The sequence below is a fragment of the Labrus mixtus genome, chromosome 6, assembly GCF_963584025.1.
Source record: "Labrus mixtus chromosome 6, fLabMix1.1, whole genome shotgun sequence".
Taxonomy (NCBI): Eukaryota; Metazoa; Chordata; class Actinopteri; order Labriformes; family Labridae; genus Labrus; species Labrus mixtus.
Window position 1 is genome coordinate 18,092,867 of NC_083617.1, and position 27,976 is coordinate 18,120,842.

General features: G+C 38.5%; 2 protein-coding genes across 11 annotated transcripts in view; one reads left to right on the plus strand and one right to left on the minus strand.

The window, feature by feature from the left end:
- Positions 1-12,014: 12,014 nt before the first annotated feature.
- LOC132975637 (dual specificity protein phosphatase 19-like) lies at positions 12,015-27,879 on the minus strand. Of its 3 annotated transcripts, none has more exons than XM_061040338.1 (5): positions 27,752-27,879; positions 24,691-24,940; positions 20,000-20,046; positions 16,482-16,634; positions 12,015-12,273 (listed from the first exon to the last, which is right to left on the minus strand). In XM_061040338.1, the coding sequence occupies exons 2-5, from the start codon at positions 24,914-24,916 to the stop codon at positions 12,091-12,093; spliced, it is 609 nt and encodes a 202-aa protein (XP_060896321.1). In that variant the 5' UTR covers positions 24,917-24,940; positions 27,752-27,879; the 3' UTR covers positions 12,015-12,090. The 3 variants fall into 3 exon arrangements, with proteins under 3 accessions (XP_060896321.1, XP_060896322.1, XP_060896320.1); XM_061040339.1 differs by lacking the exon at positions 27,752-27,879 and adding an exon at positions 25,458-25,534; XM_061040337.1 differs by lacking the exon at positions 27,752-27,879 and adding an exon at positions 25,337-25,519.
- The window catches only part of nckap1 (NCK-associated protein 1), a 31,716-nt gene continuing 30,780 nt past the window's right edge, over positions 27,041-27,976 (plus strand). For 4 of the 8 annotated variants that reach the window (XM_061040330.1, XM_061040332.1, XM_061040331.1 and 1 more), the window contains exon 1: positions 27,046-27,311. In XM_061040330.1, the coding sequence (XP_060896313.1) occupies positions 27,204-27,311 (108 nt within the window). In that variant the 5' untranslated portion in view covers positions 27,046-27,203. Of the gene's footprint in view, positions 27,312-27,976 lie in introns of all 8 variants that reach the window. The other 4 variants (XM_061040328.1, XM_061040329.1, XM_061040327.1 and 1 more) reach the window with 3 other exon arrangements.

The window sequence follows — 27,976 nt, forward strand, 5'->3', positions numbered from 1 at the left end:
CCTCTTGCTGTCTTTCTTCTCGCTTTAATCATCTCCTTCGCTCCCTTCTTCTCTCTTTCTCTCGAGCCAAAGGAGACAAGCTCCACCTACTGGCAAGCAGGAAGCACAGAGGGGAAAAGAAGAAGCAGCAGGAGGTGTTCTCTGATTTCATGCAGGTTATCTTTGAGAACTCTTATTTCATTAATCGTTTCATGTAGCCGCAAACAAATATTTTAGAATGAAAACAAGAATGGAGCTGGTTGTGATCTGGAACCCGAGGGCATGGTTTATGATCAGATCTCTGGTTCTGGTTTGGGGTCTTTAAACAGAGATTCTCGGGGGGGGGAGAAAAGAAGAAAGAAAAATGCTGACCAAGTGGTTCTGAGCACAAAGTGGTATGAAATGCATTCACATAAATGACAGATGGAGGGCTAAATATGCCCAGATAATAATGTATTATTAAAAAATGATAAAATAAATGAAATACTGAAAGTCAAGTGTTTGCCTTTGTGATATGATTTCAGCCCACTATCATTGCAAAGCATGATATCGACATTCTGAGCCACCCTACAATTTAATGTATAAATGTCAAGTACTAGCTCGCGTAGGTGTGAAAAGTGTACGTGTGCAAATAAGACATACTGTATCCCAACCTGTCAAATAAATTGGACAGATTGAGACTAAGTTGGTTTTGTTGCCTTCTTCATTTTCATTCTTTATTTATTTTTTTCTGGATCTCGAAGTGACCATATCTTGACTCAGGACTGATACTCACAGGTAAACTTAAGTGGCTCAAATTAATTAGGGGGTATCCCAGAAAACAGCCTGGGGCACCCTGCTGTCACTCAAAGCATCCATGCCTTAAATTATGCATGACTTCAAACATGCGTGTATCATTTAAACAGGTGGGTTACATAAGAATGAACCTGCCATACAGTTTTTATTGACAAGGAAATAAGCTACAGAGATGAAAACAGTTTTTTATAACAAGTAATGAAAACATGTATTTCTGCTGTAAAGTCATTTATAACTGTGGACCTGACTGACTTCGATTGGCCATTCAAGAAACTGCAGTTTTTTGCTCCTATACATGGTTTGGGGCGGCTGTGGCTCAGTTGGTAGAGTCGCTGCCTCTCGACTGGAAGGTCGAGGGTTTGATCCCCAGCTGAGCAACATGTCCGATGTGACACTTAACCCCACATTGCTCCCGCTGCTTCGGTGTCGGTGTATGACTGGATTAGTGTTGTACTTACTCTCTGATGTACGTCACTTTGGATAAAAGGGTCCGCTAAGTGAATTGTAGGTAGCCAGCACACAGGGTGCGATGAGGGTGAAATCTGAGGAAGGTTGCTCGTTGGTCAGGGTGGAAGCAAGCAAACAATGAACTCTTACGGTCCAACCAATATACAGTCAATGTTGATTGTTTGTTATAACGTCCATCCATCCAGCCACCTTCCTCCGCTTATCCAAGATCGGGTCGTGGAGGCACCTATGCAGTGTAGTCAACCCAGACCTCCTCATCCCCAGCAACGTTTTGAAGCGCCTCCTGGGTGATTCCAAGGGAATGGGATATTTAATTCCTGCAGGGAACTCTGGGTCTACCCCGGGGTCTCCTCCCAGTTGGGCATGCCTGGAAAACCTCCAAATATTAGAACGTAACTTAACCCAAACTATGATCTTTTTCTGAACTCAACCTCAAGTAGTTCTGGTGCCTTAACCTAACCAAACTGTGGCCATCATCTAAAATGTTTCTCAGAAAGCTTAAAGACTTAATACATGTTGCATATTTGTAATAATATACTGGAGCCAGCTGCAGCTTAAGTATTTTTGATACCCATGTTAAAATGTGTTATTATTATAATTAAGACTTGTTTTTGCCAACTTGCAGTATTAAGCTGTTTGATGTAATACATCTGGAAATTGACCAGAGGGTCTAACATGCTTTGGTGTGAACCCTGGTTGCATTATAAAAAAGTCGAAATGAATGTGATCAATAGAATGAAGATATTTTAAGAGATCAATAAAAGTAAAGTTAGTCCTGTATTTTCAGGTATGAAACCAAAGCTATTTCAAATGGGATTGGTCAAAAGTAGTGGGGGACCCAAATCCCCCGTCCCCTCATGAATCACTAAACTGAACAAAATATTCGAATCAGCAGCAAAGTGTCACTTCCCCCTTTACAACCAACACAAATGGTCAGACAGGTTGCAAAGAAAAACTCAGCAGCACAATTACCTGAGCAAAATGATTTCAAGTGACCGTGGAAAGGAAAAATGAAAAGTCCATTAAAATCATGCATAGCATTAGAGAACTGCAGAGGGTCAAAGATGAACCTGGAAGTAACTCTGCAAAAGCTAATGGACATTTACTGCCGACAGTTTGGGCGATAATTCTAAAATTATTTTTTATTTTATACTCTTAAGTGCTTTGACTCATGTGAAAATGGAGAGTTGCTGCTTAATACCAGGCTAAGGTGTTTCTATGTTTCCATGCGGGCACCAGTTCAGCTGAAGTATTTTGTTTTTTGGTAGTTTTTTCTTTTCGAAAACAATATTTCAAAATGCAATGTGTTTCATAATTACAAATATCTTCTTAGACTAAAGGACGAACTGTTTGGAACTTGAAAAATGTTACTCTGACCTTCATACTCAAACTTATTTTCACACATTAGCCCTTTTCAGACTGCTTTTTATTACGCAAAAGTGCCGACATCATCATATCTTTGTACATTCATATTGATTCCGAGACGGCGTAATGTTGGTGTCCTAGTCCAGTGGTTCCCAAAGTGGGGATCGGGACCCCCTGGGGGGTCATGAAACACTGAGAGGAGGGTTGCGAGGTTCCTTCCAAAAGCATAAAAATCCAAAATAGCATATCTCATCCATTATTGGGAAAAATATATAGGCTACAAACATAGTTCAAGAGATTTCAGGTGTTCTGCTTCTAGCGTTTCTTACAATAAATTACTAAAATAATATTAGGCTGCATGTTTTGGCAATAGTGTGGCTGGCTGTGCGAAAAATTTATTTAATGTTTTTACCACCTCCAGGGACGATGGGGGTCCCCAGTTGCTAGCACCGTTATTTGGGGGGTTACGGGCTGAAAAGTTTGGGAACACCTGTCCTAGTCTATGAATTCACATTGCGTTTCAGCGTGGCCCAGTGGGCGCTCCACATATTCAAGCAGTCAGACATGTATGCACACACAGCGTTGTGCTCCCCCGCTGGCTCCGTTAAAACTGTCTCGCATCTGTTACGCCTCTGTTACTACCTCCAAAGACGGTACAGAGGTGGGGATCACTTCATCCCCCTATTACGTCTCTGCAACAATCAGATTGAAGACTAAACATTAGAGAGACACTTTCCATTTGCGATCTTCAAGGGTGAGAACACAACTGATGCTTTTATTTTTTATTTCTCTGATTATAACTGTTAAATTATTTGCAGGCCAAAAACATAATAAATCAGCTGACAATAATATGTTACAGTCTGGCAACAAAACATTCTCTGACTCCAACCACTCTCTGAACAGTGGATACAAACTGTGAACATCAAACAGAGGCAGGAATCTAAGATTTAATAGGATTAAAATGGAGCACTCTTCTGTACAAAAGTCCCTCCTTTAATTGAATAGAGCTGATTCCAAGATCAAATGTGCATAAAGGCCACTGTCTTCTGAAGACACTTTCATGCTCTCTGTGATGTCTGACTCGGTTTGTTAAAACTTCATCAACATCATTAAGGATTGGATAAAATCTTACTGTAAAGGTTTGATATTCAAAAACTGAGAGTTTATTATTAAATTTAGGAACAGACCATATCTCAGATTTAGTTAATACTGACCTTGTGACAATAAACTCAGGCTCTCACCTTGGAAAACAAAAGCTTAAATGAATAGATTCATGGTACACATCGATGTCTTAGAATTTGTTGTATCTTTGCATCCAAAACCACGTGTGAAGCATTGTAAACTATCATGGGTAAAACTTTGTGTTCCATGTGAATTAGCTTCATCAGCCAAGTATGTGAAGGCAAACGCAGGAATAGGACTGTGCCCTGAATAAATGTACACACGTCTAGTAGTACAGCAGAGCTGGAACTACAGATGTCTAGATCTCTATCAGTCCTCTGCTTCAAACATAGTCTCTAAGCGAAGACAGCATGTTTCTTCATGAAATTATAAATTTGGTAGTCAAGATTCAAAGTCCCTTAACCCTTATCTTCATTTATCAGACAGACATGGAAGTTTTCTGTTCGGCAAAAACCTTTCCAATACAAACGGCTCCTCAGTTATATTTGTGTCCCTTCGTATAAGCAGTACAGAGAGTTGATACTTTCTGCTTGTAGCTCTGGTTCCAGTTTCGAACAGCCGTGACCAGATCAGAGTAATTCAGCAGAACCATTGAAGTGCTCTAGATATGACATAGGGCCAGAGGTAGTCAAGCAACTTGTAGCACTTTCAAAACAAATAACAGAACCAAACAAATAGTTCTCCATGGGAGGTCAGAGGAGGGGAGATAGTAGATCTCTGCTGGATGCCGGTGAGCAACTGGGCAGACGAGCGAGACAGAGAGGACTCACACAGAGAGACACAGAAATCAAGATGGTGAGAAATAAAGACATGTAAAACAGTCTCCTGATCCCTAAATGAGAAATGTCTTTTTTTGGAAAGTCAAGTACCTCAGACTCTTTACTATTGTGCTGAAAGCTGAAATGGATCACTCTTGTAATCCACAGGAATTCACACTATTTGAGAAAATCTGAAGTGTTGTTTGATCCACAATTCAGATTGAGATATATCTTGGGTTATTCTTAGCTGGATTTATTCCTTTGCCCTGAAGGTAATCTGTCAGCTTCTATGAATATGTATGTTTTTTTTTCTGTGCCTGAAGAAGTTAGAACACAAGATTTACATGAATATGTCTGGCTAGATCCAGGATTTGAGGCTTGGCCTTTAGTTTTATGATCTATTTAAGCTCTGTCCACACGAAATATCCCTCCTTTTCATGCGGCTCTGATCTCGGTTTTGTCCAAATATTTCTGTTCTTGGCATTCTGAGTGCTCTTTATTAACCAGAGCAATAATTAACATGAATAAAAGCTTGGTTGACTCAGATTTAAAAGACTTGCAGTGTAGCTTAATGCTGTGTTTTCAAGCATAGAAAATTGTGCCTTGTTACCAACTCGTCTCACTTTAACGCCTCCTTAAAGTCAGGGCATGTAGTTAATATGCATATTTCTGTTTTCTTTACTTAATTAGAGCTGATTGGGGGGGGAAGCGATTGGTGCCGAGTACAGAAATAAAAAAGCACATCACCAAATGTAATCTTGTTGAAATTAACTTCTTGAAACTGAGACTTATTAATAATAAAAGCAAACAAACAAAACATGCTGTTTGATCCATATTTTGACCTTCACTTTGTAAATGACAACAACAAGAAATATCCATATCCAAATGGCAAAAAAAAATGTTTTGTTACTGCTTATAAAAATGAATCTTACCTACCTCTAAATTGAAAGCCTGGTTATGTTAAAGTTCAGTTCCTCCTTTGATTATCTGTGATGTCATTCAAACGTCATGTTTACATTCAGAGCCAAAGCCCACACCTCCTTAAACACATTTAATTAATCACTTCACAAAAACATAACACTAAATGCTTTGGAAATAAATAAAAAATTCTAAATAAATAAATAATATTTCTTCTTTGTCATGCTTTTGAGACAAAGTTTTCAAACGTAGAGCTCCAGTGAAGAGTTGTTAACGAAAGAATGTGTGACATTTTACACATGACTACAGCAGAAGTCAAGTATATCCTCTGTAAATGTCTCTCTGAGTCGTGACCGTCGACAATAAGTGAGAAGCAAGAGTCCCGCTGGATGTGTTGTTGTTGGAGCTGTGTTTACATCAGGTCCACATGGAGGAGACAGTCGACTCCTCTCCTTGTGTATAATAGCTGTTTGAGTCAAAGACTAGAGAAAAAAAAGAATAACAGCCTACTCACTTCTTATTTTGATGTCAGGAAAGCGGTTTTGGATCACAGTCATTCCGTGCAATGTGAAGCTACAAGCTAAATAAAGTGTGCTAACATTAGCCTGCTAACACAACAATGTAGGCCACAGGCTATTGCAGCTGAGGCTTGCATTAAACTCCTCCGTGCAAAACTTGGGTGGAGGGGGGTTGGAGGTGTGTTGCTGGAGGAGCGCGGACTCTTTTAGTATAGTGGAGGTAAACAGCAGTTTGTTTTGGTTTCATGCTGGTGCTCAAGGGGCGACATTCACTGGATCAAAAAGTCGCACATTCCTCCTTTAACTGGTAATGAAAAAGACTTAAATGAATACTGAGGCCTCTTTATGAGCATCAATAGCAAACAAGACCATCAGCGACAAGATTTAATATTTACATTCTGTAACAGTAATGTCTGTGAGTTATACGTTGGATGTTTAAAGGGAGACGGTTGAGATTTTCTGTAAGAAAAAATGAGTTGGGCATGTGCAGTGCATGGTCAGGAAAGGGATCAAATGCACTGCGTTGTCCACAGGGGGCACCAAAATCAACACAAACACAAAGTTCCTCACAGTAGATTTAAACACATCAAAACTGATTCTAACTTGTTATCTTTTACTTGAAAACCAAAACATATTAAAGATTTGTTAAGTACTCAGTCTTTTTTTTTTTTTTGCTACATCTTGTCCATGTTGTGCTTCCAATCAATGTTGATATGTATGTTTTCTTTTTTCTGTGATCACACCTCCCCCAAACAAGTGATTCAGTGAAACGCCCTGTAGATTGTAAAACAGCATTTACAAGAATGCTTTGTAATTTGCATGTGCCTCCTGATATATTCAAATCCCAACTGGACCTTGTTAAGTTCCAAAAAAAATGCACCTGATGACCTTTTGCAAGAAGGACAACCTGGGACGCTTCACTGCACAAACACTGCAACAGCTCCGAATACATTTGTGTATACAACCGTTAACTTACCACTACTATACAGCAAGACGGTGAAACTACACATATATCATTTGTTTCCCATCCACTGCGAACAGAATATAGTCCACTATCTTAAACCTTTACCTGAAACAGTTAATTCATGTTGTACGAATGCCAAGCGCTGCAGGTGCTGCAGGTGCTGCTTGGTGTTTCTGTGTTACACTTCATTCATTCATTTAAAAAAAAAAAAAAAAAAGAACAATTCCTGACTTGTCTTTCTCACTGAATGACTCTGTGTTACTGCATTTGCATCAGTGTCAGCTTGTGAAGCGGTTTTTCCTCCACAGGAAATTGTCAAGACTCCCTAGAGTGTCTCTGGTTTAGTGACCTAATATTGTTGTTGAGCTTTGAGAAAATAAAGCACACAGTAAGAGGCTTATCTGATAAATTTCCTTCTGCTTTGGGTCCCATGATCCAATACTGCAATAAGATTAAAACCCTCCCACCGGCTGCACTAGATTAATTTTTACACAAATACAAATCTAACTTTTTACCCCCTGTTCAGCACTTTCTGAGGTTCAGACTGCTTATGTATGCTTTAGTTGATGTAGATGTCCAGAGTTATATTTTTCCCCTGGATTCTATCATAGATGTTTTATATGTGCATTATACTTTTTTTGTTTGATTTTCCAATGCAGTGTGGAGATAATGGGGCTGGAGGATTATAAATCCTGTTTTGGGGGTTGGGCGATAACAAGGAAATCATTATTTTATGTAATAATATTGTGTTTTAAATGAATGCCTGGTTTGTTTAATAATATATATATCACACACACACACACACACACACACACACACGCACACACAGAGATGCAAAATAACAAATGCTAATGGGAGCAGTTAATATCACAATCTGCCCATTTACTGTATAAGGAAGAAGATAGATTAAAAACAGGATGATGTGTTACTACTTTGTTAAAATATGAATTCCGTGTGAAAGAGTGGATACATTTTTGAAGTGTCTCTGTTTCAGCGAGGAGTTTGTCCATCACAAACCACAAGAACAGCGTGCGTCCTCCTCAGCATGAGGCTCCACACTCTTTGTAATCTGGTGACCATGAAGGCCATAACATGACAACATTTTCATGTTCATTAAACCATTCAGTGAGTCCTGTCGTGTCCCGAATGAAAGTATATTCATTCATTGTGTTTTATTTCCTCTGTGCTGACAAAAGCAGTGGCATTAAGTTTTCTTGTGAACACAATATCCCAACAACTCCCGGAGGGACTTTTAGTCCATCTGGTTTATTTTTACGTTGTTGTACCTATTCAAAAGAAAAAAAAACAGCTAGAGGACAATATCTCCTCTTTACCTGTTTGTCCTGCTGTTGTGAGAAGGTCGTTTGTGTTCTGCAGAAAAAACAGACAAAGGATGTTACGTGGTATTACTGTATGTCCATCCCGGCCTACCTGTTCCTTTTGTCTGTTTTTATTTTTGGCATAATAGGTTCTTTCAAACATTTTCCATTTAGGTCTATAAATCCTTTATCTGCATCATGGCTGTTTGGTAAACATGTAATGCTAGAGTTGTGCTTTAATTTGTCACCTCTGTTTATCCATTAACAAATATACTGTTGAACACAAACAGCATGATTCACTATTAAATTAACCCTATTTAAATGAATTCACTCGCAACACAAACATTACATATGATTTACATGTGCTCTTTTCTGAATTCAAATGGTGTACATGCAGCTACGCTCATATGCATTTGTGCTATTCATGTAAAAAAATACAAGCTAAGGCAACAGAAGCTGTAATTATCATGGCTTACTGTTTATGTTGTCCGGTTTATGACTGGGTTTCTTTTGTATGTGTGTTCGATTTATGTGTGGGATGTTTTTAAAAGAAGGGAAAGACAAAAAGGCCATCCATTATTCCTTCATTGTTCACATCTGCAGTTCATCAAATCTAATGAAAGCTAACAGGCCAGATAACATTTTACTGCTTTAGGGGGACAAATTATTCAACATCCTGCATGTAACCTACCTCTTACTGTCTGTTAATATTCTCATGCTGAGGCCTGCGCAGAATGAGATGGTGCTTGGACCCCACGAGACCCTGCAGATGGGACAGCTTGTGCCATTCGTGGGCCGACTCATCCAGACGGTAAAATGTCACAAAAATGTCAGGGGAAACCCAGTTGGCTCCGTAGCAGATACTCTTCAGTGATACACCATTGAAAAGGACCAAAGAAAAGGCCAAACTCCCCTCCACTCCTAATGCTGCCACAGACTGCATATTGGTTTTGTCGCCATTAGTCAGACACAGAATCAATATTTGATTTGCCTGTTTTTCAACTGAGCACTTTAACGAGCAGAGTTATGTATTTATTGGACATTTATGGGGGGAAAGTGAAGCTGTAGCCCCAAAATATTTAGTTAACAGTGACCAAGCCTGCTCCTTGCAGTCAGTTTGTTGCTTTAAAGGGGCGTTAAATAATCTATGACCTTTATAGGACTACCAGGAATTCAACTAATTTGGCAGAACTTCCCTCCTCCCCCAAGTATTTGGCTCAGAACCAACCTCTATCCGCCCCTGCTCTCCCCCCAAGCGATGGCAGCCTGCAACTGACATAAAGTATAAAAGCTGGATTTTCAAAAAGAGGGGAAAATGAGGTCTCCAATTAGAGCAAAAAACAGCTCAAGTGTCTGTAGAAGAAGTCAAACATCAGGATGCAAAATACAGGCCTAAAAATAGCGCTAGTACAGCTTTATCTTATTAAGCTGTTAACAAGAGCTGTGTCCCAAATCCATACTACAAGCTAATTCTAAACAGTGTACGCCCCTATGTGTCAGTGTATACTGTTTAGAAACTTTGTATGAAGAAATGACATGCTTCACAATGAAATGAAAACAGGAAGTGATCAAATGTGTGCAATGCTTGACCCCCCACATAATAAAACCCTGATTAGAAGTGTGATAGTAAAACAAATAGAACTGGATGTCTTTTATGTGGAGTTGTGCAAATATTTCTGACAGAACTCATTCATTTTGTCTTCAAGGAAAACACAAGAGGAGACAATTGATGATAACCTCGGAGTAAAGACGGCTAAATGTTTACGTTAGATGATGTTACTTGAATCTTCTTTATTAGAATGTCACAGAATGAATGAATTGGACCTTGATATCTATCTGGAGAGATCATTAAGGGCATGTCTTAAAGTTCATGTTGTCGAGAGTACACGACAAATATATGAAAAGACAAACACAAACCAACCAAACAATTAAATAAACTATAAAAAAAGAGAGGACAATAAGCAAGCAGAAAAAGAAAACTTCAGTTACATTTATGAGCAGACTGTTGAGTTTAAAGTGTCAGATAGATTTTACTGGCAATGACTTGCCATTTAAAAAATATAGACAACAACTCCCATGATCCAATGCCACTTAACAACATTTCCCAGCTACATCTTTTGTTGGTGTACTGAAACATCAAATTGCATGGATTGCATATTAAAACTCTAGCATACAAAAAAAATGCTCCGACACTTTAATTCAAAAGTTCAGCTTTAAAACTACGGAACCCCTCTGGGGACATTTGATTTAAAAAAAACAAAAATAAAAACAAAGAATACATGCCCACATGATGATTATTGTTAGCTGTCTCAATGCAAAGACGTGTGATAGTTGTTTAGTCCGTTAACTATATCACTCTGTAACTTGTTAATACATCCAAAAGGAGCAGATCACGGTTTTTCCATTGTTAAACGTTTTTTAAAGCAGCTCAGCTACAATGAACAGCCTCTGTACTGAGATGACTTACAGTTATTATCTCATGGCCACGCATTACTATCTCACCAGAGAGGCTCTGTAGAAAACTGACTTGAAAAAAACTATGCACACAATCCTTATCACTGATAACTGAATTTAAACTATGGGGATAATGTGTCTTTTGGACATGTATTTCATTTCACATTATTGCACTTAACACTTCATCTTACAATGTATGACCTATATTAAGCATTTTGTGTAAAAACCCAAAGCTTGGACTCATTGTTTAAATTCTATTCAGATAAAAGTGTAAAGCGTGTTGTCTACTTTAGCTCCGTGACTGTGAACTTCAGCTATTTAAACAGCAATCAAAGCTTGATAGGATATGAAACCTTTGTGTGCAGTGAGTCTGCAGCATCAGGAGCTCGTCCCAGTGGAGTGTGATGATTAGCATGTGAGCCGACTGGATTTACCCTCATTATCTAACAAGCTGATTACAAGCTAATTATTTCAAGGGAGCGAGGTTAGCTCATCAACTTTGCTAAGTTGTTAGATAGATAGAGGCAATATAGCACAGAGTGTGATCATTATAACTGATCAGTGTATATGTTTGTATAGTAAAAGATGTCAAAATCAAGATGTACCCCAAGAAAAACGTGTATGTCTTCAATTAGAAAATACAGAACTGAACAAAACAAAAGTGTCCCCAAAATTGACAAATCATATTTTAAAGTATTTTTTTTAATGCTGTGGAAGAAGAAACAGACACACCCCTCAACTTAACAAGTGTATTTTAGACAAAAATGATATATAATCACTTATTGGGTAGAGCATTAAGACTCAAATGGTACAGGAATGAGACCTACTAGTATTTATTAATTGTACAAAATCATAAAAGATAAACAATATGACTACCTCCTAATGACGGCACTTCTTCCTCCCACTGATGAGCAGCTTCACTTTTTCAATGTTCTTCCCACACTTAAGTAAATCTTGTGTCTCGACAATGAATTGTGGGAGTTGTAGTCTTTCAGGCCTTTCCAGCTTAAAGGTTTCATAAAGAAACGCTTTTTAATATTTTTTATTGCTAATGATAAAAAAGGATAGCTGTAATGTGAACAGAGTGGAAAAAACGATTATCAACGACTGTGCAGTTCCCCTCTGAAGCACCTTTCAGCTCATCTGGGGTTTGTTAGAGAGGCTACAGCTTCCTTTTCCTTTTTTTGGTGAACTTTCATCAAAATCTCTTTAAGGTGCAGCAGCAACTAAAGAGCCAGATATTTCCCACGTGATACAGACCACAAACAAAGCTTAAAGAAATTGAGCTCCATAGTGGTTTAATCCGTACATAGGAAACGGTTTGCTTTAATAACTTAGAAGGTGATAGCAAATGATCAACAATTTCATCTTTAAGGTTCGTAGTTTTGTAGTTGCCGGTAGAAGCCGGGGTTGGGGCGAATCGACGGTCTTGCCAGCTTCACCTGGCCGTACGCATCATCAAACTTCAGTCCCTCCCTCAACATCAGATAGCCAATCACAATGGAGGATGCACGTGACACACCTGCGTTACAGTGAACCAGCACCACACCGTCCTGTGAGAAACAAAGTGAGACAGAAAAACAGGAAGGTGAAGACACATAACAGAGTCAGAGTTAAGAATCCTGTTCTTTAATTACAACCTCTACTTTTATAGAGGGAAAAGCATTCAGGAAATGAAATGATATGTATATACAGTATATAAATGGTTACCTTCCATTGTAATCAGATCCATTACTTGAGTCAACATTATCTTAACACGTTGTGTTAACATCCTGAATTATTTTATTTTCACTGTTTGACAATTATATTCAGCATGATGTGTTAGGATAAATAGTATTGCTCTATTATTATATGTAATATAAGGCTGCTATTACTTTAACTTCTTTACATACTGTTGCCTAATTTAATCTCCCTCAATGCATCGTATTCTCAAAGATCCCGAGATAGAGAAGAAGTCCACTTTGAGGGAAGAGGAACAGCCTTGTTTTCAGCTTTGTGGAAATGCATTTTTCAGCTAATACAAAGGACGTTTTTATTTTATCTTCAAAATTCAGAGATTTGTTTCAAATAGTAAAGGAACAGTTAAACCTTCGGTTAATCACACAAACATTTAAAAACAACATGCTGGGATACATGGTTTTCAACGAACAGGAAGAATATGAAAACTTGTATCTGACCAGAAACCAAACATGTGAGACAATTCAAAATACTCTAGAAAAGTACAAGTCACTGTTATTGATGCTTAAATGCAATACCTGAGAATCAATGTACTTACAGTCATATTCTATTACCAGTAGGTTTAGTCAGTATTTAATGCATTTATAAGAATTGTATTTTATGTGCTCAAAAATGAGGTTTAATTGTAATGTAAAGGGGATGTGGCAGAAGTTTCACGGGCTGTTATCTTAAAACACTAGCAGGTCAAACCAGAATTATCAACATGGCCAACTATGATGTCTGTTAAGACTATTGTTTTTCTTTTACATTTGTAATGACAACTCTCATCCAAAAATGTTTGGACCCAGTGGCAACATTTTCTAACATTTGCTGCTGTCAAATTTGGCATGACAAACCAGAAAGTTATCAGTTTAAACATGACACATACTGCAAAATACGAACATTTTTACACAAAACAAAACATTTATATCAATGTTTTTACAATCAGAGTTGTAAAACACGATCTAATAAATCAGTAAAATCGGATAGATTCGAAAGTTAACCTCCTGGAAATAAATCATCTGCACTTTTTTTTGTTAAACTTTCTAGTTTCTGACTTTCTAACATCTCTGAACGCGGCATTAGACAGAGCATGTAGAACAAGTTGAGAAGGAATAAATCTGTGCCTGTGGTTTATGTGTGTGTGTGTCAAAATTTGCGACATGATTAATATTAATGTTGATGTAATTATTTTACTGCCTAGAGTGCCTGGCTGGAAATGAATTTTTGAATGAATTTAAATTCCAGCCACATCTTTAGACAATGCGTGCAGGCCCACGGCTCAGTTCTGAAGCTCAGCATATTGACACATTTGTCTCTTTTATTCAACATGGAGCCTACCATTACTGAATAAAGTATTTTTTTTTTCTGGCTGAAATGGAGCAGAAAAGAAACTGCAAGCACAATCTTTATTTTACATGTCAATCAATATGCACCAAAGGACATGAGACTGAAATTAGCTTTGACTACACAAGCGTATACGGCTGCTGTAATTGACATGTTTTCACTGATATCTGCAATTTCATTTCCAACTATAAACCAATCAGGTCGTCCCTCTGGGTGAAACAATCACATGAAGCAGACAAAAAAACATGCAGGAAGGCTATAGCATAATATCATTCTTTAATATGTTTCTATCCATGTAAACGCTTTCTGTGCCCCTTTATATTATCTACACTGGTGTCTGCAGTAAATGTAGCTACACACTAGATCTTGTTTTTCTTTCGTTAAGGGAGAAAAAAACGGAAAACTTTTGCAGACTGAAAATTGCCAGAGCAAGATAATCCATCACAGCAAACATTGTGACTTAATTTGGTTTTGTCAAAGTTTCTTGTTTTGCTGTTATTTCATTGCGCTTGAGTTGAGTGTTTTCATATCAGTGCTCACATCGACTCGTGTTCCGTTTCTGGTCAATCTCTGACACACAGACACACACACACACAGACACACACACACACACACACACACACACACACACAGACACACACACACACACACACACACACACACACACACACACACACACACACACACACACACACAGAATATTTAAGACTTGGCAACAAAATAATCCTTTGAATAGTATTGCATACAGCCCATGAAGTCACAGAGGGAAAATGTAAGCAGAGAACATTTTGACCCCAGCATGCTCCTCTAATAGGTATTCTGACCACCCGCCTCGCCTTTGTGCTGACTTACAGATAGCTGACTGTGGCTGATGTGTGTAAATGCATCGCAGTGTGGTAGCAGAGTCTCTGTGTGCACACCGACATGTTAAATTAGCAGGCAGATATAAAAGACGGCATTTTTAAGGCTACACAAGCCCCCTGGGGAGAAGTGGATACAGAAATATTTTTTAATAGATTTGATTCATTCCTTATCTGGAAAAAAAGCCAGGAACTGTGGTTTGTGTCCTGTGTGCATGTGTCTGCATCTATCAGAGGTGGAAGATGACTGAATACATTTCCTCTAGAAGAATTTAAATGCACCTGTACTTTTCATGGTTATTTTGAATTTCACAGAATTACATTTTGCTCCTATGAAAGAGGATGTTGTACATTTAGTCTTAAAGCATGCATCTTATTTCTATTATTACTTGTACATTGAGCATTGTTGTAAAATCATTTTGACCTTCAAACAGAAAACAAAATACTTAAGATTCTCTCCATATCGTCTTCCTGTAAAATTAAGTTGATGCTTTCAAAAGTTTGTTATCTTATAACAAACTATATAACAACATTTAAGACACGTTTCACTGATAATATTTATGTATTATATTTCATTCATTTCATCATTTGGGAACTGTGCTTTTCCATTTTTTTAAAGCGTTCTTGCAGACCTGAATCTAACACTGTAAGGACATAAACGTCAGCCCTTCAAGTATATCAATAATTAAGTGAAAGTATATAACTTTTAATGAGATAACAAAAGCGTGTTTCAGCCCAAAGTTTTCATTAGTGATTCATGAAACAGTGATGTACTTTATTTACGTCTAAAACCCCTACTGTATGAAGCTACCATTAGCAGCTGGCTAACCTAGCTAGGCATGATTGGTAACAGGGGGAAAAGGTAGCATGGTCTGCTTTAAGGTAACAAAATCTACCTGCAAGCACCTCTGAAATCCCTGCTTACGTTATCCTTATGAAAGGAATCATACATTTACATGAAGTTAACTATTGTTCCCCCAGGAACAGTGGAGACTGCTGGTGGCAGCTTTTTGTCCATTGACTGTATAGAATAAATGGACATAGCCACTAAGACAACACTGTTATTGTCATTATGGATGTGTCCATCTGTTTTGTTTTTAGCAGAGAGATGATTATTGGAATGTTAGTGTGGGTCTCTCTGGAGTCTTACTCATTCTTAGAGCCTGTCTCATGTGGCCACAATAGGAACTTGGGCCCGACGGATATGGAATTTTTGGGGCCGATACCGATAGAGATATTAGAGAGAAAAAAACATTGGATACCGATATATTGGCCGATATCTTTCTTTAACTTATCTTCAATCCATAGAGAAAGATTTATTGTATTGATCCCTCAAATACAGTTATCCAACACAACCGCAAAGTAACTGTGCATGTATGTGCATCACCACTCTGGAGAGTGATAATGCTCGTTCTCTCCACACAGCACTCTTTAGTGGTGACAGCCAGAAAGAGAAATGCTAGTTTAATACAAAGATACTCAACTTAAATGCCATTTGATTGGGTGAATAAATCTACAAATATCGTCGCATATCTGCGATAAAATTAGCCGATACCTAGCTCTAATAGGAACTGCAATATTGTGTCACTTTGGGGTTGACTTCTATTCTCAGCAACCCTTTGCTCCACCCTCATCATACTTCCAACACTAACTCAACACCAAAAAGTATTTCTTTTTTTTTTTTCATTTAAGGTAAAACTTAACATTAAGACCATGTGAATGCATATATTTGTAATAACAACTTCCCTTAGGTTTCGATACCTCCTACAGCATTGTCATCTGGCAACGTGTACAAGTAAATAATATGCTTATTGTGTGTGTTTTGTCAGTTCATATACCTGTTCTCGTGCTTGATCAATAAAGGAACTGCATTCCCCAAGATATGTCGTGATGTCGGTGTCTGGGAGGTCCAGGATCTCGAGAGTCTTATAAACAAACTGATCTGGAAACAGGTTATTAACTCCGTAGGCCACATTCAGCACATGAGACACCTGACAGGGCGAGAGAGAGAGACACGAAAGTCCTTGAGCCAACGACCCCTGAGCATTGACTTGTTTAAAAGGATGTTTTGCCTCGGTAAGAGAGATATTCTGTCAGACTTATTGATGGCCATGACACCACCTGAATGTGACTGAGTGAGAGGACACAGAGATGGAGCGGGTGGGAGTTGAAAAGGAGGGGGAAGATAGATGAAGAGGAAAGAGAGTAGACAACGAGAGAAGACAGATGGTTCCAATTCATTTCGTAGTATCTGTCCTGTCTCACTTAAATTTAGCTTACATTGTTCTGATGTTTCCCGCTTCTGGACTGCTTTTATTATCGACCATCCTTTTCTAACAGATAAAGGATAGGTCTGTGGATATTCCTTTTTTTTTTCCCTTGGCTCAAAAAGGATTTTGTGTGGATCAAAAGCCTGATAATATACAGTGGCGATTCTAGAGTCTGTCGGGGGCCCTAGGCACAAAAATCAATTGGGGGACCCTCCAACCAGCGTTAATCACCATCATGTCTGCCAGTGTCCCAACACTTACACCTCGTTCTCTTTCAACCTGTTTCTTTTTTCTCTCCTATAGACGGATAACTCCACTTCATCTTTCATTGTTGACTTAAGTAGACAAACTTTTTCGGTTTTCACAGAAATAATGCATGTGACACTTAGCAGGGCAGCAAGAGTGAGTGCTGTCAGACAGAGCCCCCTTAGGGAGGTTTCCTACTGTCGTTGCAAAATTTGCATATATTAGGCCACTGCTTTGGTTTCAGCTTAGCTGTTTTCACATATGCACTCCGGATAATATCTAGATAATTACAGGAGGACTTCTCCGGAGATTCTCCCGACCTAGCCGTTCACATATGCTCCTCACAGTGGGGGACTTTCCCTGTCAGACGGGAAGGGGGGCGGGGGATTTCCTGAGGCAAATAAACAACACTGAAGTAGCGGCCGAAGCAAACAGAGTCCGCTACACGATGTTATAATGAGAATATTTGCCTTCATATCAATGGTATGTGTAATCCAATTGAATGACAACATCCACAAAAGAGTGGGGAACAACATACTGACAAACAGAAAACATAATGCAGCCGTTTAATTACGTGCACGGAGATCGTAGTGGTCGCGTGCAGACACTTTAGGCAGTCACTGTATATAAACGTCACTCTCTGATCATATATCTTGTTCCTTTTGTCAAAGCCAAAGTAACTCAAGTCCACTTCTGATTTTAGTAAGATTTCTGTGGACCACTTCCCAAAATGGATGGTAAATGGAAAATGGACTTTTCTAGCCTTCTGACTACTCAAAGCGCTTTTTAACACAGCATTTCACACCTACCCATTCACACAATGATGGCAGAGGCAGGCTAAATAAACTTGTCTTTGATAACATAAACTTGCTACTATATACATTATCAGCAACTACATATCTAGCTCTCAAAGAGGCTCTTGACTGTTAGCTAGCTAGCAGTGGCAAAGACTGTTTTTTAACTAATTGGGCGTGGTGATGTTACTGCCTACTTTATTTCCTCTGCATTTGAATGTAATGTAATTATTGAGCACTGATAGTGAGAAAAAAAATCTACATTTAATTTGAACCTCTTTTTCAGGGCCCGCTGGTTCGCTGCTGCCATAGGGCTCCTTTGTTGTCAAGAATCTATTAAAACCACATCAGTGAGTCACACTGTTACACCGGGTGACATATTCCTTCATTACCATGAACAGACACACACACACCAAATTATTTTGACCAAATCTCACACACAAAATCCTGCTGCGGAAAAATACTCACTTTAACACCCGAAGCTGATTAATCGGCAGCAAAAAAAAAAAGACGTCAAAACAAATGCATTATTAAGTGATGTTTGAGAAACATTTTCTAAATCTAAAGTGCCAGGCTTTTTGGAAGAGTATCGGGTCTTTTTTTTTCTTCGTTTTTTTCGATTTAATATTTAAAGATTTATTTATTCAGTAAAGAGCCAATGAACTTTGAGCTGAGAGTTACAGACAGGGAGTCAGAAAGTCATGAGATATGGAGAATTTTTTTGTTGCTTTCGGCTTTTTCATGAGATATGTTTGACAAAGAAGATGTAAAGAGGGTTTTTACATACACATACAGGTTGTAATTATGGTGTGTGAAATCCTGTTTATAGTTTGTTCATCACTTAAATGTTGTTTGAGCAGAGTGTCAGGATGCTTTGATAAATCTGAAAATCAAACAGTGAACCGTATCTAGTTCGTGCTTTGAGAAACCTGCTGATCTGGATTTAAGCCGAGATACTGTCAGATACTTCAGCCATCATGTTCCTGCTCATCCTCAGCCATGTTTAACAGGTGCATTCTCCAATCGAGTTATGTAGCAATTAAGTCAGTGACACAAAAAATATCATGATTGATGATGTAATTTTGGATCCAGCTGCTGGAATAAAATTGAATGAAGCATAATTGATACAATTTGACTCTGACAATGCTTGTGTACGTATTTTTTTAGGCATTCAAATATATTTAATGAAGAAGCTGAAGGCAGAGAGGTACGTTGCAAATATTAGGCAGCCGGAGAGCAAAACTGGTTTTAATGCTGAAATCTAAAGGTTAGTCAGTACAGATACATCAGATTGGCTTGATAAAGAGGAGAAAGACAAACCTAATCCATCACAGGACCCTGGGCGATGTTAAAATCACTAAATCATCGAGGTAAATCAGAGGGCTACTCGTTCACTTCATGTGAAAATATGGACACAGGGGAGTCTCAAAAATAGATTCTACAGGGTGTGTAATCTAAATGTTAGAATTGTCTTCTACCTAAAAGATTGTATCTCCTGACAAACGACACCTACAACAAAATACGTTTGTTTGTTTTTTTTTGTTTTTTTTAATCTGCATGCCAGTAAGTGTTCATTAAATGTTGTGACAGAAAGAACAGATTCTTTTATAAATTGTCCTCTGAGCCCTCAGTTAAGCCTCCTGAGCTTTAATAGCTGTCTGGGAAACCCTGCGTGGTTTGGTTATTAGGCGGTCAGGGCTTCATCGCAGTAACAGGAAGTGAAGGCACTTGTAATCTCTCCAATTCATCATCCTGAGACTGCACAGGCAGCAATATGCTCATGCCTGGGAGCAGCCTCTGCAGAGAGCAGTAGTCACATTTCTCTGATGTGGAGACGCAGCAGCGCTGAGACTTAGTGTAATCATTTACTCCCTCTACTGAGCTAAACTGTCACTGCATGAGTCATGAAGCTCCTCTGGCTATTGGCTGCTTGTCGCAGAGCCGCAGGAATGCACACCTGCATGGCCACCTCTAATCTCATGCCACTACACATGTGATCTTATCAAGACAAGGGCATGCCCGCTGTATTGATCCCCTTGTACTGACCTTATGTCTCTGCAGGGTGTCAAAGTCCTGGGCTGCATCCTGAGAGGCTGGAAAAGCAGAAACACATCCATGAACAAACGCTTTCAATAAAAACTGACTTTTCCTCATTCCTTACGTGCATATTTATCATCTATCATTACCTTTCTAATGAGAAAAACAAAATGTAACACTTCATTCATCTGTGCAGAGTGTTGAGAATGTGTTGATGGTGATGCATGATGTTGGTAAAATGTTTTTTCCCTAATGAGCTGACAGAGCATAACGTGACTAACTTGAACTAACTTGAAAATGAATTTGCTAAAACTTAAATAATTGATATGTTGATACATGTAGGTCATTCATGAAACAGAAATACTTAATTTTAAGTTAAAAAATCTGAAGGTTGTAGGCTGTTGACTGGACAAACTAAGAAGTAAACTAATGTTATAATAAAATAATTTTCTGACATTTTACTAACAATTAATCACATGATCAACTTACGATTAATCAATAACATGGACCAGGGTCTTCTAAATACCAGAATTTAAACATTGATATACTGTAATACTTATAAAACCAAACGATATTGAAACCTGTTTCGTTGCCATGGCATCAAAATAAGTCCTATGGCACCCATGCACATGCATTAGCACAGATTACATCACATAAGCAAGATCAAAAAGTAAAGAGTAACACATGCTCTCTCAGATAGATGCTAAATGAAAAATAGAGTTGACTGTGAACTTGGAACTAATAAAAATATTCCTTATTCCTCACACACACAAACAATCAAGCAGCGGACAAACACTGTAAGAAAGAAGTCGCACCCCCACATAAATACAAATTTGCACACAAAAAAAAAGGTCTATTCAGCAGCAGTGGAAGCAAATGTTAGAGGATATCAGCACTTATATCACTTAGTAGGAAAACATCCAGACAGAGAAACACTTTCTGAACAGCTGCAGCACCAAACGGGGGAAGATATCAGTCAGCAGAAAGCAGCAGTAAAACAGCTTAAAGCGACAGCAAAAAAAAAAGAAAGAAAGATGACAGTAACACCAGGCCAGGCTAAAATGCAGCTGGAATAAACAGTATATTATCTACAGCTGCAGACAAAGAGGTTTATGATGTTCATGATAAGACTGAGAAAAGGAATTTCATGACAAGACTTCAGAACAGAAAAAGTGCAATGACTGATGCAGCAGAGGATGCATGTCAAAGACCATAGTGAAGGGGAAAAGGTGCCTCAGTGTCACTGAAGGATACGTTAAAAGAGGAGTCACGTTAACATTTTCAAATACAGTGGAAGTCTGAACAGAAGCTGGATGATTACTGTAAAGGGACATACGACATATGGAAACAGAAAATGCTGGAAGGGATTCCTCCAGATTTCTTGAGCGGCCGCTCTGCAGCAGCTCACGGCCTTCACAGTAGCAATATTTGCACTCTTTGCAGCAGCCAAAGCCACTTTCACATAATGCCAAATTCATGGTGTTCAGAAGTAAATCTAAATCCAAAGGCTAGAGAGTCTTTGGAAATAATCCAGCTCCAGCCTGTATGCCTCATCAGTGTAAAAGGAAAAGATTTAAACTGACACATCTGTGAAAGGATGCGGGAATGCTAGGATTTCTAGAGCGCTTTTAAATACAAGTGTGACACGGGACCAATTCAATCTGCTAAGCTACAGAGGACACATCTCAGTCATATTTATACTGTGCGCGGCAAATGTTATTAAAAATGCAGTTCAATTCTATATTTAGACATAAAACTGTACAGCATTTTTGTTCAAGTTTCCCTGACAACTATCCTCTGCAGTCTCTTGTATGTAACAACTGTTGTCCTTTTCAAATGTAGCTCAATATCTGCTGATCATTTGGGTTGTCAGATCAAAGATGAAATACTCTTTTCTTTCAGGCGCATCACCCAATAAAAGAAAAGATGAAACTTCTTTAAAAATGCACTGTTTCGAGATGAAAGAGCTTCATCTGCACAATGGCTTCAAATGTTTAATTAAACTGTTAGTTATCTGCCCTCTTTAAATTTACACCTGTCAAAACATATCTCAAAGTTAAAGGTAAAAGAATTCTAGAGCTTTGGAAATGTGTTTATTTGTTTGCTAAGAGTTTCATCAGGACGATGAGACCGCTCTTAGGTTTTTACAGTAAATATGAAGCTATCAGCAGGTTAGCTTAGCATAGCACAAAGACTGAAAACAGCTAGCCTGGCCGCTAAATAGTTTCAGCAGAACAATGTAAAATCCTGTTTTTTAAACGTATTAATGCTGTGTTAAGGGTAAGACTGAAGATCAGAAGACTGAGCGTATCCAGTTGTTTGTGGACTGCTGCTTAGGCGCCTTGGGTTTTGGACACTGCCGTCATGTTTTGTTTTAGAACCTAGAGACAGCCAGAGAGGTGTCCATGTTTTGTACGAGAGCATGGAGCTGTAAAGGAGGGAGGGTTAAATGCACGCAAGCATTCCAGCTAAAGCTAGCGCTAGCTTGGTTCTCAAGGTGCATTCCTAACTCAGGTGAGCTGTATTTACCAAAGATGTCCATACACGCCCTAAAACACACTCTGCTTTTTGTTATTTCAAACTTACAAAATGAACAACCTTCTACTACTGAGTTACTGAGGAAGACATGAAAGTGTCTAAATTCATTAAGAAAATGTAATTAGTCGCTGAATAAGGACAGAAGCCAGGTCATTTTCACTTTGAGTTCTGTACAGCTGGACTTCTTCTCCTAAAATAAGTGAAGTCGCCCCCTGCTGGCCGGTAGAATGAAAGCACGTTGAAGGCGCCCTCCAATTAGCTGATCTTTCCAGATATGGAGGCTTCATCCCTCTTTTACGTACAGTTTATAGGTACACAAATATGAAGTGACATATTATTATCAGTGATAAGAGGTCAACATTTTGTCTATCAGGTCTAATTTAGTTTTTCCGGGGGCCAATAACTGAAAGGCAATCTGAACTGGTCACAGTCGTACCCATAACGAGATCAAAAATATTTGGAGTTTATCAAAGGATGTCAGTATGTTCTAAATATTAGAAATTGCAAGTTGAAAAACAAAGCTAGAAGAAAAAAATTGTGTGACAACTGTGACAAGAACATCAGAGGCAACAAGATGAAAGCTCAAAATAAATGATAGGCTGAGATTGGCTGAGACAAAAGAAGCAAACACAAGCAAATCAAAAAGTGTCTCCCTCGTCTGAAGAGAGGCTATCAAACAATCCCCAGGAACAAAGAGGTATTTCATTATTGGAGACGAGGTGTTTTTCAGCCGACCTGTCTGGTCTGTAACTGATCCTGTGAGGTGTCATAACAGGGACATGAACAGTTTATTGCTTTTAGCAGCGAATCAGTGCATAGAAAAGAGTCACCTCTGTTGAGTCTGACAGATGTAATATTTTATTGATCCCTGCTGAGAAATTCTCACTTTGATTCTCCCCTGCAGTTGAGGTCACAGCACAGTGCACGCTACAGACGTGAAGAGCACCCCAGAGCTGAGAGACGCTTCAATGTCAGGCAGAAGGACACTTCAGATACACGCTGACATGAGAGGGTGTCAACCTGTGTCCTCTGACTGAAGGGTACTTCACCGTGCTCTCTGAGACTAATTCAGACTTAATGACATTGATTTATTCGTTAATATGGATTTTGTTCGTTAGGAACAAAAAGCTCCTTCTGTCTCTGTGGATTCGCACACTGACGTGACCGAGACATTATTAAATAATTACTGTGAGACAATTAAAACCTCGTAAGCTCCTGTGAGGTTTTCACACTGTGCTACCATAAACATATTATAACATCTGTCTATAACATCTGTCTGTGTTAAACAAACTCCAACTTTCAAAGATATTTTAATTGAAACCCTCTTTTTCCCGACAACAGAGATGTATTATTACTACTAGGAAGCTGGCAGTACTATAGAAGCAGATGTCGTAGTGGTTGGAGTAACAATTAGTAATTAAATATATCTGTAAAAAGACAAAACAAAGAAATGATTTCCTCCACAGACTGAGATCTGTTGGGGCGAGTCGACAGATTCTAGTTTTGTTCTTCACTTCTGTGATTCTAAGTGTCCTACAGTATTGTAACACCTCATGGTATATGTGTCTGTCCACTACTTTGAAGTCTAAACTGCTCCAACAGTTAAACATCTGCTCAAAGATTGTGGGTAAACCTCCACAGAGACTCAATGAATCAGCCTATACAACAAGTTAAGGCTGGCTAGCAGCATCGCCTCTGATCCTGACCACGCTCTTAACACAGAATATGAACTGTTACCATCAAACCGCAGATACAGGATCCCACGTTTTAACAAGGTCAGACTGAAACAATCTTTGGTTCACTAGTCAATTCTAAAAGTGAATGCAGAGCTGAATCCCCGGGCAAAGCAAGTTTAAGGCCTTTGAATATTTGTTTGGTGTATCAAATTTTTGTATCTTGTCTTGATTTTTAAGTTGCAAATGGAGCCGCTGTGATGCGAGACACATTTCAGACCATGTCTGACATTAGAGTTCAATCAATCAATCAATCAGAAGTGATAGCCTCTGAAGTAGTATGGGTGAAGTAACAGAGCTATGCAGGAAGTAGCAGGCAACAACAGACACAGCTGTGAGGACCAAGAGTAAAAATAAAAATGTTGTAAACAATGGTAAACTTGTCGTATAAAGCTAGTAGAAATACTTGAATAAAGTAGAATGTTTTACCCAGGAGTAGGAAGGGTCTAATGACGCCAACTTGAAGGTCCAGACTTTTGTCTTCTACAAATCCACATCCACTTCCCTCCTCCAGCACTTCAACCTGCTCGCCTCCTTCTCCTCCATCACTCCTCCTCTCCAGCAGCTTCCTGCCTGTCACCGTGGTAACGTGTGTACACTGTTTCTTCAGACTGTTCTTGGAGAAGCCCTGGATCTCCTGAGCCAGCGAATGCATGATGCCAGGGTTCACAAGACTGAGCTGAAACCAAACAAAGATGACTTAGGAAAGGTTTAGGAAAGGAAGTTTAACTGACCGGATCATCTATTACAAGTGGTAGAACTAATATATGAGAACAAAACAACCAGCAATAGGCCCACCTAATGGGCCTAGCAAAACACTAGCAAAACACTTTTCTCAGTGAATCAGTCACTTGTAAGTACAGTGGGTTCTCTAATTTAAGACCACTAGCAGCAGATTAGGCTACTGTAGGCTACTTTACACACATTTTGTGCATTTACTCTCAGCTAATTTGCAAACACAAAATCTTGCCTTAAAAAAATACATTGAGATGTATAGTAGCTATAGATAGGCTATTGTTTGGTTGTGGACAGAATCAAAGAGCTCCTTTAGGTTTCCTTTGCTTCGTTCACCCACCCGGTTTAATTTCTTTATTCTACTCAAATCCCGAAAATAGTTCGATCATTGCTGTTTTAAGCATTGATATAATGTGATTTGCTAGAGTATTCAAGAGTATTCAGGATACTAGACTACTAACTAGTGAGAAACACAGCTACTGTAGCTGCCATCGGGGCTATTATTTACAGTCTATCGGCTCGACACAGAACTGACAGCTGAGTCGGAAGCTGCGTCAACAATGTGATGCGTTCAAGTGTTCCTAGTAAAATAGTTAATTATAGAGTTCACTACAAACTCTGCACAGGGTGTGGCTAATAATGATATACGTATTAACTCGCCTGTATATCTGTCAAAATGACCAGCTATGCGGTAAAGTTAAATGGTGCAATTGTGTAAGAATTAACTGGTAAAATAACTGTAAAGCCAAAATTAATTTGATTGAAAACACTGAGCAAGTGAAACATTGCTTGGTACAGCTTCTTTGATTTAATTATATGCTGCTCCTTTCCCCTAATCTATATAAGAACATTAATAGTATTTTCGGATTTGGACTGATGAATTGACAAATATGCATTTTGAAAAAAATCTATTTTTCACAGGGTATTTTTAATTACTTTTAGAATAGAATATAAATCTTCAAAAAAATCAACAGACTGTGATAGAATAATAATAAAAAAGAAGACTTGTTCATTGCAGCCCAACAGTAGTGCAACTATTTTATAGTGTTCACAATTACATTTAACATAACTAAAATTATATATATCTCCATTATATATTCAAGTGTATTTTTGGTATTATAGGATAGGATAGGATAATACTTTATTGATCCCCAGAGGGGAAATTCGGCCGTTACAGCAGCACAGACAAGAAAGCTCAAAAATACACATTAAACAGAATAGATAAGATAAATAAAAATAAAAAATAAAAACAGGGGGTATATACAGTACAAAATGAATGATGAAGTTAACTCGGGGGAATTGAGAAAGTATTTGCAGAGAATGACAAGATAAAGTGACAAGTGATTAAAGTGACTTGGTATGATGATTATGTCTAAGAGGTGCAGGTATAGAATACAATACAATAGAATATAATTACTTTATTGATCCCAAACTGGGAAATTGTGGCGTTACAGCAGCAGGTTATCCAACACACAATATGAGTAAAAAACACAATGTTAGCAATCTAAACACAATATAATATTAACTACAAAGTAAATAAGTACTAAAAGATATCAAAAATAAGAATGTGAATCTATACAACCAGGATTTCACTAAGCATTACTAGTCTTAAATAGGAAGATTAAATATGGAAGATTGAATGTAAATGTGCAAAAACAGAGTTGTAAATGGTTATAGATTAAATATGGAAGATTAACTGTAAATGTGCAAAAACAGGCTCGTAAATGGTTGTAAATTAAATATGAAATCTTTCTGTATGTATATTAGTTAGTATGAACTAAAGAGAATGGTTAAGGTTAAAATTAGGCGTCATTAGACACCCAAGTTGGATTTCGTTAAACTGGAATATCGAATCGTGATCAATTAGAATTAGGGCACCACGGCCTCAAAAGGTTTTTTTTTTAACGAGGGAGACCTGAACGCAGCGGGAGCCAGTCTCGTTGTAAAAAAAAAAAAAAAAATCAGGACAACTCCTCATCATCATCCCTGTGACCGAAAAAAAAGAAAAAAACCAGGCAGAGGGAGACGGAGGGGTGGAGTACAGGAAGCTGCTGTCTCCGACAATCTGAACATGGGCGAAATCTATTAACGCATAAAAAACCACAGCCTCTTTATATCATATTTGATCCGGGAACAGAGGCCGCGGGGATTTTTGATATATATATATTTTTTCTGGATTTAATTGGAGATCCAAACAGAGAGAGAAGATGTCTCGGGGAGTGATCCAGCCCAGCCAGCAGAAACTGGCAGAAAAACTCACCATCCTCAACGACAGAGGCATCGGGATGTTGACCCGTGTTTACAATATCAAAAAGGTTCGCACACACACGTAGTTATATCCTCACGAACAGATTCATTACGTAGATAATATCTGCACCACAAATGGTTATGTGAGAGACAGGATGAATGCTTGATTAGCTAGCACTGACTGTAACCCTAACGCCAATGTTATATATATATCTATATATATATATACACCTGATGTTTTATATACGAGACCACGATTAGTAAAGTTTCATTAAAATCTCTTATGTTGTCCTAAATGTTTCCCTGAAGCATCACTGGAAGCTTTGGGCATGGCTAGCCAAAAAACTGTCTTGTTAGCTTGCGGTAAAAATGGCTCGGTTGCTTTACGGCGTAATTTGATTTTCGCTTGGATTAGATACTTTTAATGCGAGCAGGATGGTAACATATACAACCCAGAAAGCTATAATTAAAAGTAAGGTAAGGTATGAACCTACTAAGGTGATATTACCTGCTTAAAGGCCTGTTAGTAGTGTTAGCTAATGTCGGCTGTCGGTAATGGCGGCGGCTGCTTTGCTAAGCTAACGTTAGCACTCGGGCGTCGTCTCCATCAAATGCCCAAAACACGAAGCTCACCAAAAAAACACCAAACCCAGACGTGCAGCTGCACATTTATATATTATATTTATACATTAAGTTGTATATTGTTATTAGCTAATTTTATTACACATTTGCG

Excerpts from the sequence above, each read along its gene's own strand:
- LOC132975637 (XM_061040338.1), bottom strand. The coding sequence starts at position 24,916 with ATGCATTCGCTGGCTCAGGAGATCCAGGGCTTCTCCAAGAACAGTCTG. Across the intron at positions 20,047-24,690 it reads TAGACCCTTCCTACTCCTGG|CCTCTCAGGATGCAGCCCAG; the intron begins GTAAAACATTCT and ends CTGCTTTTCCAG. Across the intron at positions 16,635-19,999 it reads ACACCCTGCAGAGACATAAG|GTGTCTCATGTGCTGAATGT; the intron begins GTCAGTACAAGG and ends TCGCCCTGTCAG.